We start from the raw sequence: 18,770 nt of genomic DNA on the forward strand, positions 1-18,770 counted from the left end.
GTGTTGCTGTTGAGAAATTCTAATATAAACTAAATGGCTAAATGGCTGGCGGTCACTATTTAGGGAGGTTATGTGGAGGTCAAATGTGCAGTAAATTTTGCAAAATGGAAGATATGAAGATATAAATCAAGTTAAAATGAACAGGAAGTTTAACTTGAACTGTAAAAGGTGTCAGCAAACAGGTAGCATGAAGCTTGAAGAATAAATACAAATTGGAGAATATAGGTTAAAATCAGGCATATGTTTCTTGGAATTTTTTTTTTTTTTTTTTTTTTGGTCTGTGTTTATGGTAGCAGACCAATAAAGCAGACCTTTATTTTCAAAATAACCAGCAAAGATCTTCCTTCTTATATCTTGATTTCCAACCTCCCTGGTTGATTCTTAGAACTAATGCATCTTAGAACGAATTGATTTTCATCCTTTCAAATTCATTAGTATCAAGAATTATTTCAGATTAGATTTTTGTGAATTTAGAGGTAATACATGATACAATTTTCCCTATCTCATTTTTCCAACACACACCCAAACCTTGGGCTCTAGAGAAAGGCAGCTAATGTAGTTTCTGGAGAAGGCTGTGTTATCTAAATTTAAATAATCCCTCAAAGAAAGAAACTCACCATTTGTTAAATATGGTTCCTTTTACCCATCGTCCTGTTTGATTTTCTGTCATCTCCAGCCCAATCCAGTGATCAGAAGTGCATTTGTATCGCTTAAGAAATCCCTTTAGAGACAAAATAAATTTCGTATGTTTTTTAGTTTTTGCTACAACCTATTGCATCCCCCCCTGCTTTGCAGGTTTTGAAGGGCAAGGCAACAAACGTTCAACTCCCACTTCACCAGAAAATAGCTATGGGATTTTGAAAAAGCATTTCACCCTCTGACCCTTAGTTTTCTTACTTGTAAACAAAGATGTGAGGTAAGTTTTCCTTAAGATACTTTTTTTTTTTTTTAAATTTTCCTTTTTAAAGTTTTTTTTTTCAATTTATTTATTTTCAGAAAAACAGTATTCATTATTTTTTCACCACACCCAGTGCTCCATGCAAACCGTGCCCTCTATAATACCCACTACCTGGTACCCCACTTTTTGATTCCAAATTGATAAATACTCAATATGGAAATCTATAACTCCAGGATTTTAATATTGTAAATGCCTGGAAAACTAAACGTTGCAACTAACTTCCTACACAGCTTTACTTTTTTTTTTTTTTAAGATTTTATTTACTTATTTGACAGACAGAAATCACAAGTAGGCAGAGAGGCAGATGGAGAGAGAGGGGGAAGCAGGCTCTCTACTGAGCAGAAAGCCCGATGCGGGCCTCGATCCCAGGACCCTGAGATCATGACCTGAGCCAAAGGCAGAGGCTTTAAACCACTGAGTCACCTAGGCACCCCCTACACAGCTTTTCTAATCATCGGATATTTATTATAATATTTTTCCACTTCACAGTAAATATTAGTATATTGATTTTAATATTATATTTTACTTCATATTCTCTCCCAAAAGTATTGCATGAACATATGCACATACACACATACACACACACACACCTTTCATATATCCAATTCTTCTAGAATGTAACTCTCAAATTTTATTTTTCAGCCCAAAATTTCTATTTCTTTTTTTTTTTTTTAAAGATTTTATTTATTTATTTGACAGAGAGAAATCACAAATAGATGGAGAGGCAGGCAGAGAGAGAGAGGGAAGCAGGCTCCCTACTGAGCAGAGAGCCCGATGCGGGACTCGATCCCAGGACCCTGAGATCATGACCTGAGCTGAAGGCAGCGGCTTAACCCACTGAGCCACCCAGGCGCCCCCAAAATTTCTATTTCTAAAGAGATCTTTCAGGAGAAAAATATAACTTTATCCTCATATTTCTCCTTTTCTCCTTATTCATTCAATGTTGAAATTTCTTCCTGCCTTGGAACCTTTTTAACCATACAGTTATATACAGAAAGTCATTGAGTCTATTATGCCGCTTAATAGCTGGGAAACCACAAAATTGGTATTGTATCATTCCATGTTTCAATTTTATGATAAATATAAAGGATACAGTTCACAACACTATGGTCCTGTCTATATTCCTGTCTATAACAGTGACACTAATAATACCCTTTGATATTTTAATATACAATTTTCTGCAGAATTTAATAAATTTATTTGAAAAAAATTAACTCATTGAGCTAAGCTTTGGGTTTGTAAAAGAACAGATTAGTCAAACACTGTGTCTGAATTCACAGAGTTTCATTTATAGTGAAGAAACTAATGTAAACATAGGGTTAGAAAATATCTTCCTGGATAAGGAGAAGAATGTCACTGTAATAAATACATAGTGAAATTTTAGTTTACAAGAAGTATCTGAATCTTTATAAGGCAATTGCATATCAGGTGTGCTTTAAGAGGTGTATCTGGAAGGGAAGAATAGGATATTCCATAATAAAAACAGAGGATAAGGAAGAAGAGGGCAATTCATATTCTAGCCTTAGGAAAGAGCTTGCTTGAAGGCAAAAAAAAAAAGAGAAAGGATAAATGTATTGACAATCACAGTATGTATGTTATTGGATAATTGGGAAAATCGGATGAGTTTCAGTAGTTGTGGTCTTAGTGACATGGAACAGGGATGGGCATTTCCTAAAGTCTCTCCTAGGAAACATGTTAATTATTATTTGCTCACTAAAAGAATACCCATGTGGTTTCTTGTTAAAGATGCAAGATAACTTTACATAGTTGGAAATAAGTATGAAAAATATTTCATGAAACAAGCTGTATTTCATTTTAACTAAGGAAAACATTTTGTAATTTAAGTAAACAAATATGATATTTTAATTAAACCATTTAAAATAAACAGTCCTTTATTTTTATCACTCCTTCACAGATAGCTTTACTTCATTTTGTTGCTTAAATTTTGCCCAGATTATATAGTAAATATAGGCATCTATGACCTTCAAAATATATCAGGAAATTGTAAGATCAAAGTCTCTTTTCTTGATCCAAAGAGTACAATCATTTTTATCGGTATGTTTAATAATGTCTCTTAAGTTCAAAACTAATTATTTTGGTATGCTCTGATCTTTGTGTTCTATGATATTCACTAATTTTGTCAGCTTTTGCTGACAAGTCTTATAAGTGAAGATTTTTAAAATATTTTACCTTAATTCTTTATCTCTCAAAATTTTTACTAGCACTCAATATTTTTCCATCTTGCTGCTAATTTAGACATTTTCCCCCAAGAGAAACTGTAAAGGACAATTTAAGAATTTCTCAGAATGTTCATTGCAAAAGTCTTGCAAAAGTTAACAATGAAACCACTGACTACATACAGAAGATCTTCTATGAACTCAAGTTTGCATCTTACTTGTTGATTTGCTGTGTCTTACTCTTAACATACCTAGTTTTTTAAAATATATTTGGATTTCTATACATTTTGCTGCAACCAAAATAGTTGTTTTCTTGCACTGGTCTATAAATTGCCCCCATCCTGTTCACATCCACTTAAATTTGAACCAACCTTCGTGCAGATTGCCTAAATATATTTTATTGACCACAGAATTAAGAGAATTCTCTTTTAACCATTTTAAATGCTGTGTTGTGCTGCTTAACATTTTAATACTTCTTAACTGCAAATTATTCAAGTTATCTTACCTCTTATATTGATCCTTTACCTAATTTTTAAAATTTGAGTATAGTTGATGTACAATATTACATTAGTTTTGGGTGTACAGCATAGTTTTTCAACAAATTTATGCATTAGGGCATAATCATCACAAGTGTAGACACCATCTATCATCATACAAGGCTATTACAATATCATTGATTGTTCCCTATGCTGTGCCTTTTTCCCCCCGTGACTTATTCATTCTATAACTGGAAACCTGTACCTCTCATTCCCTTTCACCCATTTTGCCCATCTCACCACCCCCTTCCCTCTGGCAACCATGTTTGTTTTCTGTATTTCCAGGTCTGATTCTGCTTTTTGTTTGTTTATTCGTTTTTTTTTTTGAGACCATACATGAGTAAACCGTATCTTGACCCTTAACTTTTAAAGAGACTAGACAGAAGTAAAAACATACGCTTATCGCATAAATAATTGAGGGAAAGAACAAATTTCACAAGTGCAGAAGTATGTAGTTGCCCAATCCTCTGTTAAAGTTCTAGGAGATTTCCTTTATTCATAGGATTTTTGCCATGTAAATCAATACTTATTTTAAAATGGGCCACTAAGCTTTTAATTTGTACCTGCCTTTATGGTATAGCAAATGCAATAATTTCAAATAAGACATAGTGTGTGTTCAGTGGAAGCTCATGATTCAGTCTAAGAAGACTTTCAGTTACATACCTATTCTTTACTGGTAGTGAGTGCTCTGATGGAAGCTGTGATGGGACCTCAGAGAGAGCAAAGCAAGACTGAGAAGTCAGAGGAAGTTTCCTCAAAGGGGGTAGATTGGAGAATCCCATCCTTCCTAAAACAGTTGTTTTCCTGCAGTACTGACTTTTAAAAGGATTCCAAATAATATCAAGTTCTTTGATTTATACTTAAAATACAAAAATATCTGTCAAGTCTACTCCTTGATATAAGCCTTACACTATTCAAACCAAACGTTACCAAGTTTTGCAACTGTATCTCACATGGCAAGCTCTAAAAATCTTTGGCATAGACAGGCATGTGTGAAAAAAATTTTAAAATCACAATATCATTCGAATATTTCCAATGCCTCTACTGAAGAAATTGCATAAGAATTGTGTATCAAATTACCATTTCCTCATCAGTGTCAATCATAGTTAGGTCAGCATGTTGAGTGACACAGTTGTGTCTACTTGAATTCCAATCTTGTTCTTCTTTAGAGAAATAATAGCATTTTTTTTGGAAACCAATCCAATCATCTGGGCAAGAATCCTGAGTACTCTTACATACTAAACCTGAAAATGAGACAAACACATTTATTAAAGGCCAGTAGAAATAATATGCCACTGTATTTTGAGATCAATGGCGAAAGACAAGATAGTGATGTAAGATTTTGATTATGACCAGAATTGCATATCTGCAACAAATTGAAAGACAAATTTTATGTTATGTTAAAAGACAGCAGTTCAGGATTTGATAGGACACTGATATTACATTACCCAAACCCCAGTGGTCCATTATCCGTCATAGGGCTACCAGTGTGATTTTTATTTGAGTTAAGTCACCTATACAAATTCCACATGTGAGTGAAATCATATGGTATTTGTCTATCTCTGTCTGACAATTTCACTTAGCATTATACTTTAGCTCCATCCACCTCATTACAAATGGTGAGATTTCATTCTTTGTCATGCCAAATTATATTTCTCTGTAAATATACATCACATCTCTTTTACCCAGTCATCTACTGATGGACTCGTGGGCGACTTCCATACCTTGGTTATTATAAATAACGCTGCTATAAACATAAGGGTGCATGTACCCCTTTGAATTAACGTTTTCATATTCCTTGGGTAAATACCCAGGAGTGTGACTGCTGGATCATAAGGTAGTTTGATTTTTAAATTTTTAAGGAACCTCCATACTGTTTTCCAAGGTGGCTGCATTGTTTGCATTTTCAGCAAAAATGCATGAATATTCCTTTCTCTCCACATCTTCACCAATACCTGTTGTTTCTTGTGTTGTGGATTTTAGCCATTCTGACAGGTGTGAGGGCATATCTCATTATAGTTTTGATTTACACTTCCCTTAATAGGTGATACTGAACCTATTTATGTGTGTGTTGGCTATATGTATGTCTTCTTTGGAGAAATGTCTGTTCCTGTCTTCTGCCCATTTTTAAATTGGATTATTTGTCTTTTGGGTGTTGAGTTTTATAAGTTCTTTATGTATTTTGGATACTAACTCCTAACGGAATATATCATTTGCAAAATATCTTGTCTCATTCCATAGTTTGCCTTTTAGTTTTGTTCTTTTCCTCACTGTGCAGATGCTTTTTATTTTGATGTAGTTTAACACCTTTTTCTTTTTCTTTTTTTTTAAGATTTTATTTATTTATTTGAGACAGCGAGATACAGAGAAAAAGAGAGAGAGCATAAGCAGGGGGAGAGGCGGAGGGAGAAAGAGAAGCAGACTCCATGCTGAGTGTGGAGCCCCAATGTGGGGCTCAATCTCACGACTCAAGATCACGACCTGAGCTGAAACCAAGAGTTGGCTGCTCAACTGACTGAGCCAGCCAAGTGCCCCTAAAAGTACCATGCTTAATGGAGAAATATTTAAAAACTTTCTCATGGATTTAAGAATGAGGTAGTGATGCAACCCTAACTATTTTTCTTCAACCCTGTACTGGAAGTTCAAGCCAGTAAAAGAAGGCAATACACTGAAAGGTATAAAGATTTCAAAAGAATAAATAAAAACATTTCTATTTGCTGATAATCTAAATGCTTACATAAACTTCCAGATGAAAGCTGATAGTTATTTAAATTAATAATTAACATAAAACACCATTAACAAATTTAGAAGAAAGGAAATCTTTCTTTCAGATCACAATGGAGTTAATCACATTAATCACAATGGAATTCCTGCTTTCAGATCACACTGCAATTAAATCAGAAGTCAGTAACAGAAAGATGTCTGAAAGATTTCCCAAACCATGTCGATAAAACAGCACAGATCTAAATAGCACATGGAACAAAGAAGAAATCTCAAGAGAAATTTTAAGATGTTTTGAACTAAAGAAAAATGACACAACTTATCAAAACTTCTGGGATGCAGCAAAAGCAATGCTTATAGGAAAATATATGGTATTGAAAACATACTTTAGAAAAGAAAAAGATCTGGGGCACCTGGGTGGCTCAGTGGGTTAAGCCTCTCCCTTCGGCTCAGGTCATGATCTCAGGGTCCTGGGATTGAGCCCTGCCGCACCCGGCTCTCTGATCAGCAGGGAGCCTGCTTCCCTCTCTCTCTCTGCCTGCCTCTCTGCCTACTTGTGATCTCTCTCTCCCTCTGTCAAATGATTAAATAAAATTTAAAAAAAAAGAAAAAAAGATCTAAAATCAATCATCTAAGTTTTCATCTTAAAAAAAAATAATAAAAGAAAACTAAACCCAAGTAAACAAAGGAGAAGAAATAATAAGAAATACAAGAAAAATCAATGAAATAAAGTAGGAAATTAACAAAGAAAATTTAAAAAATTAAAAGTTTGTTCTTTGAGGAAAAATAAAATCAGCTAACTTCTACCCAGGTTAACTATGGCAAAAAAAAAAAAAAAAAAAAAAAAGAGAGAGAGAGAGAGAAAGGATGCAGATTAATAATATCAGAAATGAAAGAGAAGACATCATTACAGATCAATGGAAATCAAAATATAATAAAGAAATACTATGAATAGGGACACCTGGGTGGCTCGGTGGGTTAAGAAATACTATGAATAACTTAATGACCCAATATTTGCTAACCTAAATGAAATGGACCGATTCCTTGAATAACACAATCTTGCAAAACTCAAATGAGAAGAAACAATATGAATAGGCCTATATCTATTAAAGAAATTGAATGAATAACTAGTAATATCTCAAAACTTCTCTTCACCAGACCCGGATGAATTCACTGGTGGTCTACCAAACATTTAAGGAAGAAATTATACCAGTCCTTTACAATCTTTTTCAGAGGATAGAAGTAGATGGAATACTTCCTAACTGAATCTATGAGGCAAGCATTATCCTAATACCAAAACCAGACAAAGACAAGAAAAGGAAACTTTTCTTATATATATCTCATGAACATAGACACAAAAATCCTCAACAAAATATTAACAAATTCAATCCAACAATATATAAAAAGAGGTATATGCCTTGACGAAGTGGAATTTATCTCAGATCTGTAAAGCTGGTTCAACATTTGAAAATCAATTAATGTCATATATCAACAGGCTAAAAAAGAAAAGTGACATGATTCACGATCATATGAATGAAAGCGTTTGACAAAAATCTAACACTTGCGACACAAGCTCCCAATAATCTAGTAAGAGAAGGAGCACTTTCTCAATTTGATAAAGACTATTTACAGGGGTGCCTGGGTGGCTCAGTGGGTTAAAGCCTCTGCTTTGGGCTCAGGTCATGATCCCAGGGTCCTGGGATCAAACCCAACACCGGGTTCTCTGCTTAGCAGGGATCCTGCTTACTCCACCCCGTCTCTGCCTGCCTATCTGCCTACTTGTGATCTCTGTCAAGTAAATAAATAAAATATTTTTAAAAAGATCTCTGTCAAGTAAATAAATAAAATATTTTTAAAAAGACTATTTACAAAAATACCCTACAGATAATATAATACTTAATGGTGAGAAACTGGAGGCTTCCCTACTGAAATGAGCTTTCCCTTCTCACCACTACATTTTATTATCATACGAAAAGTTCCATGTAATGCAAAAATGCAAGATAAGAAAATGACGGGCATACGTATTGGAAAGGAGAGATGTTCAGAGATGACATGATCATTCTATAGAAAATCTGAAAAAAAAAACCTAAAAAAAAAAACAAAATAAAACTTAATTCCTTTGTTCAGAAATGACATGATCACTTCTGTAGAAAATCTGAAAGAAGTAAAACAACAACAACAAAACCCAACAAACAATTCCTTGAACTAATAAATAATCATGGCAAGTTTGGGGGATACAGGTTAACGTGCAAAAGTCAATTGTTTTCCCTTGTACCAGAAATAAAGATGTGTAATTTGAAATTAAAAATAAAATAATGACTTACATTAGAACCCTCCAAAATTGAATACTTACATATAAATCTAATAAAATATATTGGGGTACCTGGGTAGCTCAGTGGGTTAAACCTCTGCCTTTGGCTCAGGTCATGATCTCAGGATCCTGGGATTGGGTCCCGCATTGGGCTCTCTGCTTTGCAGGGAGTCTGCTTTCCCCCACCTCTCTCTGCCTGCCTCTCTGCCTACTTGGGATCTCTGTCTGTCAAATAAATAAATAAAATCTTTAAAAAAATAAATCTAATAAAATATATACTCTATTATCTATACAAGGAAAAGTACAAAATTGTGATGAACAAAATCAAAGAACAAAACACTTTTTAGAGATACATTCTATGTTCATAATTAGGAAGACACAATATTATCGACATGTTAGTTCTTTCCCAACTTGAGCTATAGATTTGTTGAAATCCCAGTCAAAATCTAGTCAGGTTATCTACGAATACCAGCAAATTAATTCTAGCATTTATACTGAGAAGCAAAATGTAAAGAATAACCAACTCAATTTGGAAGAAGAACAAAATTGGGGGACTAACACTACCCAGCATCAAGACTTGCTATGAAACTACAGTAATCTCTAAGACAGTGTAGTATTGATGAAAGAATAGACAAATAAACCAATGTAATAGAGAAGGAAGATCAAAGATAGATTTACATAAATGTAGTCACCTGAACTTGAACAAAGGAGCAAAGACAATATAATGGAGCTAAGATAGTCTTTTCAACTAATGGTGCTAAAACAAATAGACATTCACATACAAAAAAAAAATGAATCTAAACACAGACTTTCCATCTTTCATAAAAATTAACTCAAAACATATCAAAGACCTAAATGTAAGCACAAAACTAAAAAAATTTTGTAAGATTTCATAGGAGCAAACCTTAATGACCATGGCTATGGTGATGATTTTTTTAGATACAATGTCAAAGTCACAGCCTATAAAAGCAATAATTGATAGGCTGTACTTCATTACATTTTTAAAAAATATTTTATTTATTTATTTGACAGAGATCACAAGTAGGTAGAGAGGCAGGCAGAGAGAGAGGAAGGGAAGCAGTCTCCCTGCTGAGTAGAGAGTCTGATGCAGGGCTCAATCCCAGGACCCTGGGATCATGACCTGAGCTGAAGGCAGAGGCTTTAACCCACTGAGCCACCCAGGGGCCCAAAAATGTGCAACATTTCACGAATTTGTATATCATCCTTGTGCAGGGGCCATACTAATCTTTTCTGTATCATTCCAATTTTAGTATATGTGCAGCCAAAGTGAGCACTACTTTTTTTTTTAATTAAAAAGTTTTTAATTGTGGCAAAAAGCACATAATGTTAAATTAACCATCTTAACCCCAGTTCTAAGTACAGTTGAACAGTGTTTATTTACATTGTTGTGCAACCAATCTCCAGAAGTTTTTTTAACCTTCTAAACTGAAATTCTGTATCCATTCAATAGCAGCACCCTGATGCTTAGCCCCCACCCCTCAGCCCCTGGCAATTACCATTTCCTTCCTGTCTCTGTGAGTTTGACTACTCTAGGTACCTCATGTAAGTGGAATCACACAGTATTTATCATTTTTGTGATTGGCTTATTTCACTTAGTGTAATCCCCTCCAGGGTCAGCCATATTGAGGCATAGAGCAGGATTTCCTTCCACTTCATTAAAATTAAACATTTTTGCTCTGTGAAAAACAATGTCAAGAAAATGAGAAGACAAACCACAGACTGGGAGAAAATACTTACAAAAGACTCATCTGATGAAGGACTATTATCCAAACATAAAAAGAACACTTAAAATTCAACAATGAGAAAAGAAACAATCTAAAACCTGAACAGACACCTCAGCAAAGAAGATATATAGATGGCAAATAAATATAAGAAAATATGCCCCACATCGTATGTCATCAGAAAAATGCAAATGTAAACAGCAACGGGATACTACACACCTGTTAGAATGGCCAAAATACAGGACACTGACAATACCAAATGCTGGTGAGGATGTGGAGCAACAGGAACTTCCATTCATTGCCGGTTGGAATGCAAAATGGTAAGGCACTTTGAAATGTAGTTTGGAGGTTTCCCACCAAACATAACACTCTTACCATACAATCCAGCAATCGCACTCCTTAGTATTTACCCAAAGGAGATGAAAACTTTTGTCCACACAAAAACCTAGACATGGATTTTAAGCAACCAAGATGGCCTTCAGTAAGTGCATAGATAAATAAGCTGTGATACATTCAACAGTGGAATATTATTCAGCGCAAACAACAACAAAAAAAACCTCTCAAACCATAAGACACAGAGGATCCTTAGATACATATTACTAAGTGAAAAAAGCCCATCTGAAAAGATTATATACTATATGATTCTAACTGTATGACGTTCTGGAAAAGTCAAAACAATGGAGAGAGTAAAAAGATTAGTGATTGCCAGTGGCTGGAGTTTGAGAAGAGATGAATATGTGGGGCATAGAAAATTTGGGGGGCAGTGAAGATGCTCTGTAGGATACCAGAATGAAGGATACATTTCATTATACATTTTTTCCAAATTCAGAATGCACAAAACCAGGAATGAACTGTAAAGTAAACTATGTACTTTTCAATAAATTGCTTCAGATCAGAAGACTGTTAATGGAGAAAAGCACATTTGACATTATACCCAAACACTTATAACAATCAATTTCAAAAGCATTATAGTTCTGGGTGTGAGATTAATAGAAATATAATGAATGCTACAATGGAAACTCTAGAGTAATATCTTCATGCATGTGGAGTATAGCAAATTTCCTAAAAAGAATGTAAAACAGTAAAAATAGAGAAAAAAATTTTAAAAATTCAAACTATCTAAAAATTAAGAACTTCCCTTCATTGAAAAACATTACAGAAAATAAATGTAAACTTCAGAAAGATTTTTAGTATACTTATATTTAAATAGCAGAAGATATTTACAATAGAAATGCAAAACATTTTTATTGATTATATTAAAGAATACCTATGAATCTAACAAAAAACAAAGAGCTAACTCAAGTATTTGAATATACCCATCACAAAATACTGTGACTAAGTGAGCTAAGTTCAATACAACAAGGAGCTTAACAATGTTGGTCAAGAAAACGTCAATTAAATTCACTATAAGGTAATAGCGCACACTCATCAGAATGGCAAACATGGGTAAAATTGACAACAAAGTGTTGACCAGTATGTTAAACTACCAATACGTCATAAACTTTGGACTGGGTTGTCCTCAATCTATGGAATTATTTACTAAAGTTGACATATATATACTGCATGGTTTAATAATTTTTCTTGTAAGTGTATCCCAAATGATACCCACTATTCTCTAAAAGTCTAAAAGCATAAGGATGTTCAAAACAGCATAATTTGCAGTAGTAAAAATATAGTACTATCCAAATGTCCATCATGAGTAGAATGATTAATAAAGTAATATATAGCATGAGATAATCTACCGTGAGGATCTATAAACTACAGCCTGAGGCCAAAATCAGAGTAAAATGCAAAATGTTTTTACAATTTAAAATCATCAATAAAATAAATAATAGAAACTCAAAACAATTAAAGAAGGAGTAACATTTTGTGACACATGAAAATATTCAAATTTTCATGTTTAACTACAGTGAAACACAGCAAGCACAATTATTTACATATCATGTGTGGCTGTTTTTTCACTACAAATGCAGAATGGAGTACTTAAAACACAAATTGTAAGGCTAACAAAGATAAATTTATTTAATATCTGGCTTTTTGCATAAAATTTTTTCCAACCCCTTTCAAAAATGACTCAGTGAAATTTTGCTACTTGTTATGACATGGAAGAATCACACAAACATGATGTGGAACAAAAACAACAAGATGCAAAGAATAAGTAAGAATTGTATGATCTTATTTATGGAAAAATTTTTAAATCAGCAAAACTAAACTATTCAACAGAAATCAAAATAGAGATTGCCACTGGTATGGGGATGATGGTGGAACATGACATTATCAGGGTGAATGATTTTGTCTTAATTATTTTTGCATTTCCCAATGCTTTATATAGGTCATGTAATTCATAATAATCCATTTATTGATACCCATTAAATAGATCATGGATAATGGGAAAAGAGTGAGAAAAATAAGAAAAGATCATTCAGTAGAGGCCATAGAAAAGTAAAAAATAATAAGTAAAGAATTAAAAAATGTAATTTACTCACCTGTTCCAGTAATTACAATATTAATGAGAGTGAAAGATATTGCAAGCAAAATACATATGATAATCTTCTTATAGCTGTTCTGAGGACCTGAAAAAATTAATTTTAGAAACAGGTAAAAGAAATATTAAATTTTCATTCATAACCATATCTAACTCCTTGTAGCAATTTATTCCACTATTTCATGAGATAACACAAACCTACCATTTCTATTTGTTATATGGAAAAAAAAAACTTGCTTTTTTTTGGGAAATTTCTCAGTTTATCCTTAATTCAATCTAGTGTTACCATTGACCTTACTGTCATAGTCCAAAGAATCAAATATGTATAATTCTTTAGGGTAGAATTTCTTAAGATCTGGAGCCACTCCCAGCCCTTCAATATCCTTCTTCTATGGTACAATATCAGCACATCTTAACACTCCTTGAATATTTCTAAGATCATCTACTTTTTAACTAATGAAAACTTTATTTTAAAGGTTAGGTAGCATAACATATTTGAAAGTTCATAAATAATCAATCAGAAGATTTGGAATTGAAATTTTTGCTGCAAATGATCAAAGGAACTTGAACAAGACACTACTTTCCTTTTTTCCTGGCCTGGTATTTCTTCGTCTACAAAGTCAGCAGAACAGAAAAATTAGTGCCCATTTGGAGAAAAAATAGACATAAGTTTTTTTGAAATAAAACAATTTTGTCATTTTATGTGTTTATAAACATCCTTACTGTAAAATTTTATGATACTTTAAGATAGACAGTAAACTTATTGAGAACATTTATCATTCCTATCTTTTTCCTGGTGAAGAGCTATTCTTTTGTTGAATAAACTTTTTCCTTTGTGGATGTATGGAAGATATTAAATTTAAAACACATCTAAATTTCTACTCCTTCAAAATTACCAGCATTATCACTTGGGTTAACATCCTTCCATCCATATATCTCTCTAATCCTTTTTTCACACATATAACCTTGCCTACAAATACACATGATTTTATATTAGTACAATCATTAAGTACCCACTATTTTATATTCTAATGTTTTCAGTTAACAATTTGTTCTTCTCATATGTGGTTGACTGTTAAGAATGGCCCCCAGTGAATCATGGCCCCCCTGTGTCCACCACCCTTTTGACACATGATCCTGTTCCTCCTCCCATCAAGAGATATACTGTATTCCCCAACATTTGAATATGAACTGCCTTATGCCTTGCTTTAGCCAGGAGACTGGGGCAGATGTGACACTGAAACTTAAGAGCCCAGGCCTTAAGAGACTTTGTAATTCCTACTTTCACTGTTTTTGAGCCCCACGTAACAGAGGAGACATAAGCCATTCCTACTGAATCTGTATTTATCCCTAAATCTTAGAACCATAAGCAATAGCCACTAAAATTTGGAGGTGGTTGTTCATTCAGAGAAACAGGTAAATTTACACATCATGTAGAAGAATAATTTGACATAAGAATTTGAAGGACGGATTTAAAAAATGTCCTCTTCTAATGGGTATTTTGGCTGTCCCACCCTTTTGAGTTAACCATAATTAGAATTATAGTTTAAATGTCTTGCATATTTGTCTAATTATCTTCTCAAGACAAAAATCTCAAAAATAAATAAATTGGCATATATCGAATAGATATTCTTCCAAAAGTATGGTAGCAATCTACACTATCATGCACAACATATGAAAACATTCGTACTTCTAAAAATTCATAATAATTGTTTAAAAGTACCATAAAGAGGGAGAAGGAAGGCAGCTAGAGAAAACTAACATTGTTTTTGAGCCACCAGACGGTTATTTCAGTTATGTTATAAATATAATTAGAAATCATGTCTAACCTGTGTGTTTCTGCCAAATTTCTGAAAAGTCCTGTCATTAGTTGTACGTTTCTTCTAACCATCTGGGATTTCAAAGCTACATAATAAACATGAACTACAGTGCTTCACTTGTGAGCCAGCATCATGTTTATTTGTTCATTCTTTGACAAATATTTACTAATCACCTACTATGTGCTATTTTCCATAAATATAATAATAAACAAAAGCTCTCCTGGTACTTATATTTGGTGGAGAAGACACAGTCACCTGAAAAAAAAATTAAAAATTATAGATTGTAACAAGAGTTGGAAGGCGATAAGCTGGGTGATTGATAAAGGCAAATAACCAGAAAAGATGGTGGGCTGGAGGTGGAATTCTGTGGAACTGACATTAAAACCAAACCTAAAATATGAGCAGTGGCCATTTATGTGAAATAAGCCAGAGAAAGAATATTAAGCAAAGAGAAGAGCAAGTTTAAGTGCCTTAAATCAGGAAAGAATGGAAAAGAACATGGCGAAGTAGGAGTGTGATTTGGTCAAAAGTAGCAGGGAATACTGACTAGTTAGGAACAAAATGATGCTAAACATTAAACTTTGGGAAAGAACTTGACTTTCTTCAGAGTATAATGGGAAGCCACTGAATTGTTTTAGGTGGGTGTTTGGCACTGCCAAATTTATGCTTTTGAAAGTTCCTTGTGATTAGTGAGTAAAGAGGTCATTTAGGGAGCTATAAGTCTAATTAAATCTAATTATGGGGATCTCGTAAACAAGGGTGGTAGGGCTAGAGATATAAAAATCAAGTGGAGCACTTGGAGGGCACTGGTATCCTTGATAGAGTGCCTTCAGTCACACAGAATAAGGGTACACTGTTGGAATAAGGAAGTAAAATCAGCATTTCAAAGAAACTTGTGCTGTATGTATTGAAGCAAGCAAAGGGGTAATTAAAATGAGAGGAGTGGTTATCACGAGGTTCTTTTTTTAAACATTTAACCCATAATGTTTCTTTTGTTCATTTGGAGGTGATTTAATATGGAAGGTATAGATTGCCAATACAGGCAAAAGAGGGAGAGAAAAATTAAGAAGAAGAATTCTTGCACTGGCTATGGGGGATGTGGTCTGAAGTACAAAAGGAAGGGGTATTCCTATGTTAAGAGAAATGACACTTCCTCCAACGCAGCAAAAGTCAAAAAGAGGAGAAACAAAACATACACTTGTCTTTTCAGCCTTTTGGTTCTGTATATGCCTTGGTTCCAAGCTTCAGTTCATGCTCTTTCTAGTGTTTTTTTTTTTAAAGATTTTATTTATTTATTTGACAGACAGAGATCTCAAGTAGGCAGAGAGGCAGGTAGAGAGAGGAAGGGAAGCAGGCTTCCTGCTGAGCAGAGAGCCAGATGCGGGGCTCAATCCCAGGACCCTGGGATCATGACCTGAGCTGAAGACAGAGGCTTTAACCCACTGAGCCACCCAGGCGCCCTTCCCCTCAAGTGTGGTTTTAATCACTTTTCAAGTGTCACCATATTAATTTCTCTAATTCCCTACTAGTTTTCTTCAAATATCAGGTATCAAGAAAACAAGCACATTCCTCCTTTTTCTATAGCATCAAGTCATAGCATCAAGCATTCAAGTCAATGTGTCATTATGACATTCTATTTGTCTGTGAATTGGCAGTGTGAACAAAAGAACGTTATTGTTAAAATATTACAGGTCAAAATCTTGATAGAAATTTTATAGTGTATAACTTTATTTTCTTGCCTCTTTTGACCCTGTTAATCTCTTCATCCACGAAATAACATTCTCTCTCTTTTATATTTTTTTAATTTAATTATTTTGAGAGAGAGGGAGCATGCAAGTGACAAGAGGGACAGGGAGAGAACCTCAAGTAGACTCATTGCTCAACATGGAGCCTGACTCAAGGCTCATCCCAGGACCTTGAGATCAGGACAGGAGGATGTCAGACACTTAAAGGGCTGAATCCCCAGGCCCCCTCCCCTATCTCTCTTTTTTTTTTTAAATTAGAGAATATATGTGTGCTATGTTTTCAGAAGTTCTGGCATATAATAGTAATTAAATAAAAGAAAGCTTATGCTATTGTTTTTTCTTGTGTTATAGCTCTCCCATTTTTCCATATTTTAATTATTGTGTGTGTGGGGGAGGGAACATGAAGATCATTTACTGCAATATTAAGTGGAATTTTTTAAATGTAATATTTCTATTTATTATTTTAAGTAGGTAGTGAGTCTATTTGTAATCCTTTCCTCCAGGATGATTGTTGAAAGAAAACCCAAAACTGCTTAGAATCAATGACCCTTCTTTAAAAAAAAAAAAAAGCTTATTAAAGGGATGATTCTACAAGAAGAAAGACGCATACCTCCTGACAATGTGAGAAATGCTCATTTGCATTACAGAAACAGAGAGTCCTTTCCATAGCAAAGTGGACAAGATATTAGATCATTTAATTCCGTGGTGCAGTTGAGAATGCTAGATCCTGTACGCATACAACACCAGACTCAAAAAAGATGCATCTGCCATTGATGGGGTGAAGAAACAGTGTGGCTGTTGTTATAACTGTAGCACAGAAACAGTGGGACTAGACCCAAAAGGCTAACTGATGTTGGGATGTATGTTTTCACAAATAATCAGAGAAAAGAGATGACTAAGACTCTCTCAATGTTTCGATGGCACAATAAACCTAGGAAATGTCATACAACCCCGAAGAACCCCCTCCCCCACACTCTCAATATCACCAAACAGCAAAGATTAAATGTTCTGTCAGCTCAGTGCGATGCAGACTTGGAGTGACATTTAGTGTGATACAGGACACTAATGAATTGGACATTTACTGCATTTCTCATACGCAGGTACACATTTAAGCATGCGACATGTTCATTCTCTAATCTAAATCTAAACCTAAAATCTAAATCTAATCTAAACCTAAAATCCACTTTTCTACATTCAATATAAATAGCTTCCACTTTATAAGTTCCTTCTCTTTACCCCTATACTCAATGGTCAACACTTGTACACTGCAAAATTATCCAAAAACCAAAAAGAACAGAACCTGTTATTTTCCCATTGTGAATTTAGTAGTGAGAGATGAATTTCAAAGAAGTTGCTCAACCCTCTTAATGTGTTCAACAAAGAAATGTAAAAACAGATAACATCCCTGGGTAGCTCAATAAAAGTCTATTTAATTAATAATGTAACTAAAATGGTTCTAAACTCATCCCTGTGATAATCTAGACAGCTAAGGATTCCAATTACTTTCCCCGTAGAAAAGCTGACTCAAGTAATTTCTCTCCATTTCTGGCTCTGATCTCCGTGCTCGATTCCGCAGCACATATACTAAAATTGACAATCATCTCCAAGGAGAGATAAGAGGAAAAACTCAGGGTGACCAATGAATTTAAAACTAAATAAAATACACTTTTCCCTATCTGACAGCTATAAGGAAAAAAATCACAAATTACTAACAAGAAAAAATAATATAAAAGAAAATATTAAAAAATAAATAATATATTAAAAAATTTTATCATGCACTAAATTAACTATTGCAATGGTGTTATAAGTTCAAATTATATATCTATATATGCTACATATAATATTTACATATACATAATATTACTTAGTAAATTAAAGACTACATTTATGTAATATATATCATTTATTTATACATAAAATACATAAATTCATATTGTTGATCAATCTTTAGGGTAGAAATTAACATTGATTTTATGAGTAGCTAGAAAATATCCTTAAAACTAAGGATATTTTCATGTTATTATCTAATATTTGATCCCACTGTCCCAAAACCTTTTGATCTAACCTTAGACAGAATTATTAAATTGTCAAAAAATGAGGAATAATATCTATGCATTCTAATATGAACTGTAGTAACAAAAACCTTTAACTGTTGCATGCACTAATATATTGAAAAGAATTAAATGGCAAATGTCTAAAATTCACCAGAGTCCCGAAATCGATCATTGTATTTAATGCATTTTAACCTCTTTTCTTCACTATATTTTTGTTTAAG

At 33.8% G+C, this 18,770-nt stretch overlaps 1 protein-coding gene and 1 non-coding gene across 2 annotated transcripts in view; both read right to left on the minus strand.

Moving 5' to 3' along the window:
• The window catches only part of CLEC2B (C-type lectin domain family 2 member B), a 30,567-nt gene that overhangs the window by 1,527 nt on the left and 10,270 nt on the right, over window positions 1-18,770 (minus strand). Inside the window, exons 4-6 of the mRNA XM_044228351.1 lie at window positions 12,932-13,018; window positions 4,752-4,915; window positions 618-721 (exon numbers count right to left, since the gene is read on the minus strand). Of these exons, the coding sequence (XP_044084286.1) occupies window positions 618-721; window positions 4,752-4,915; window positions 12,932-13,018 (355 nt within the window). The remainder of the gene's footprint in view (window positions 1-617; window positions 722-4,751; window positions 4,916-12,931; window positions 13,019-18,770) is intronic.
• Window positions 9,892-9,998, minus strand: LOC122892776. The gene has a single exon (XR_006381465.1). It is a non-coding gene; the product is annotated as a U6 spliceosomal RNA (small nuclear RNA).

This window comes from Neovison vison, chromosome 12 (genome assembly GCF_020171115.1).
Source record: "Neovison vison isolate M4711 chromosome 12, ASM_NN_V1, whole genome shotgun sequence".
NCBI classification, from domain to species: Eukaryota; Metazoa; Chordata; class Mammalia; order Carnivora; family Mustelidae; genus Neogale; species Neogale vison.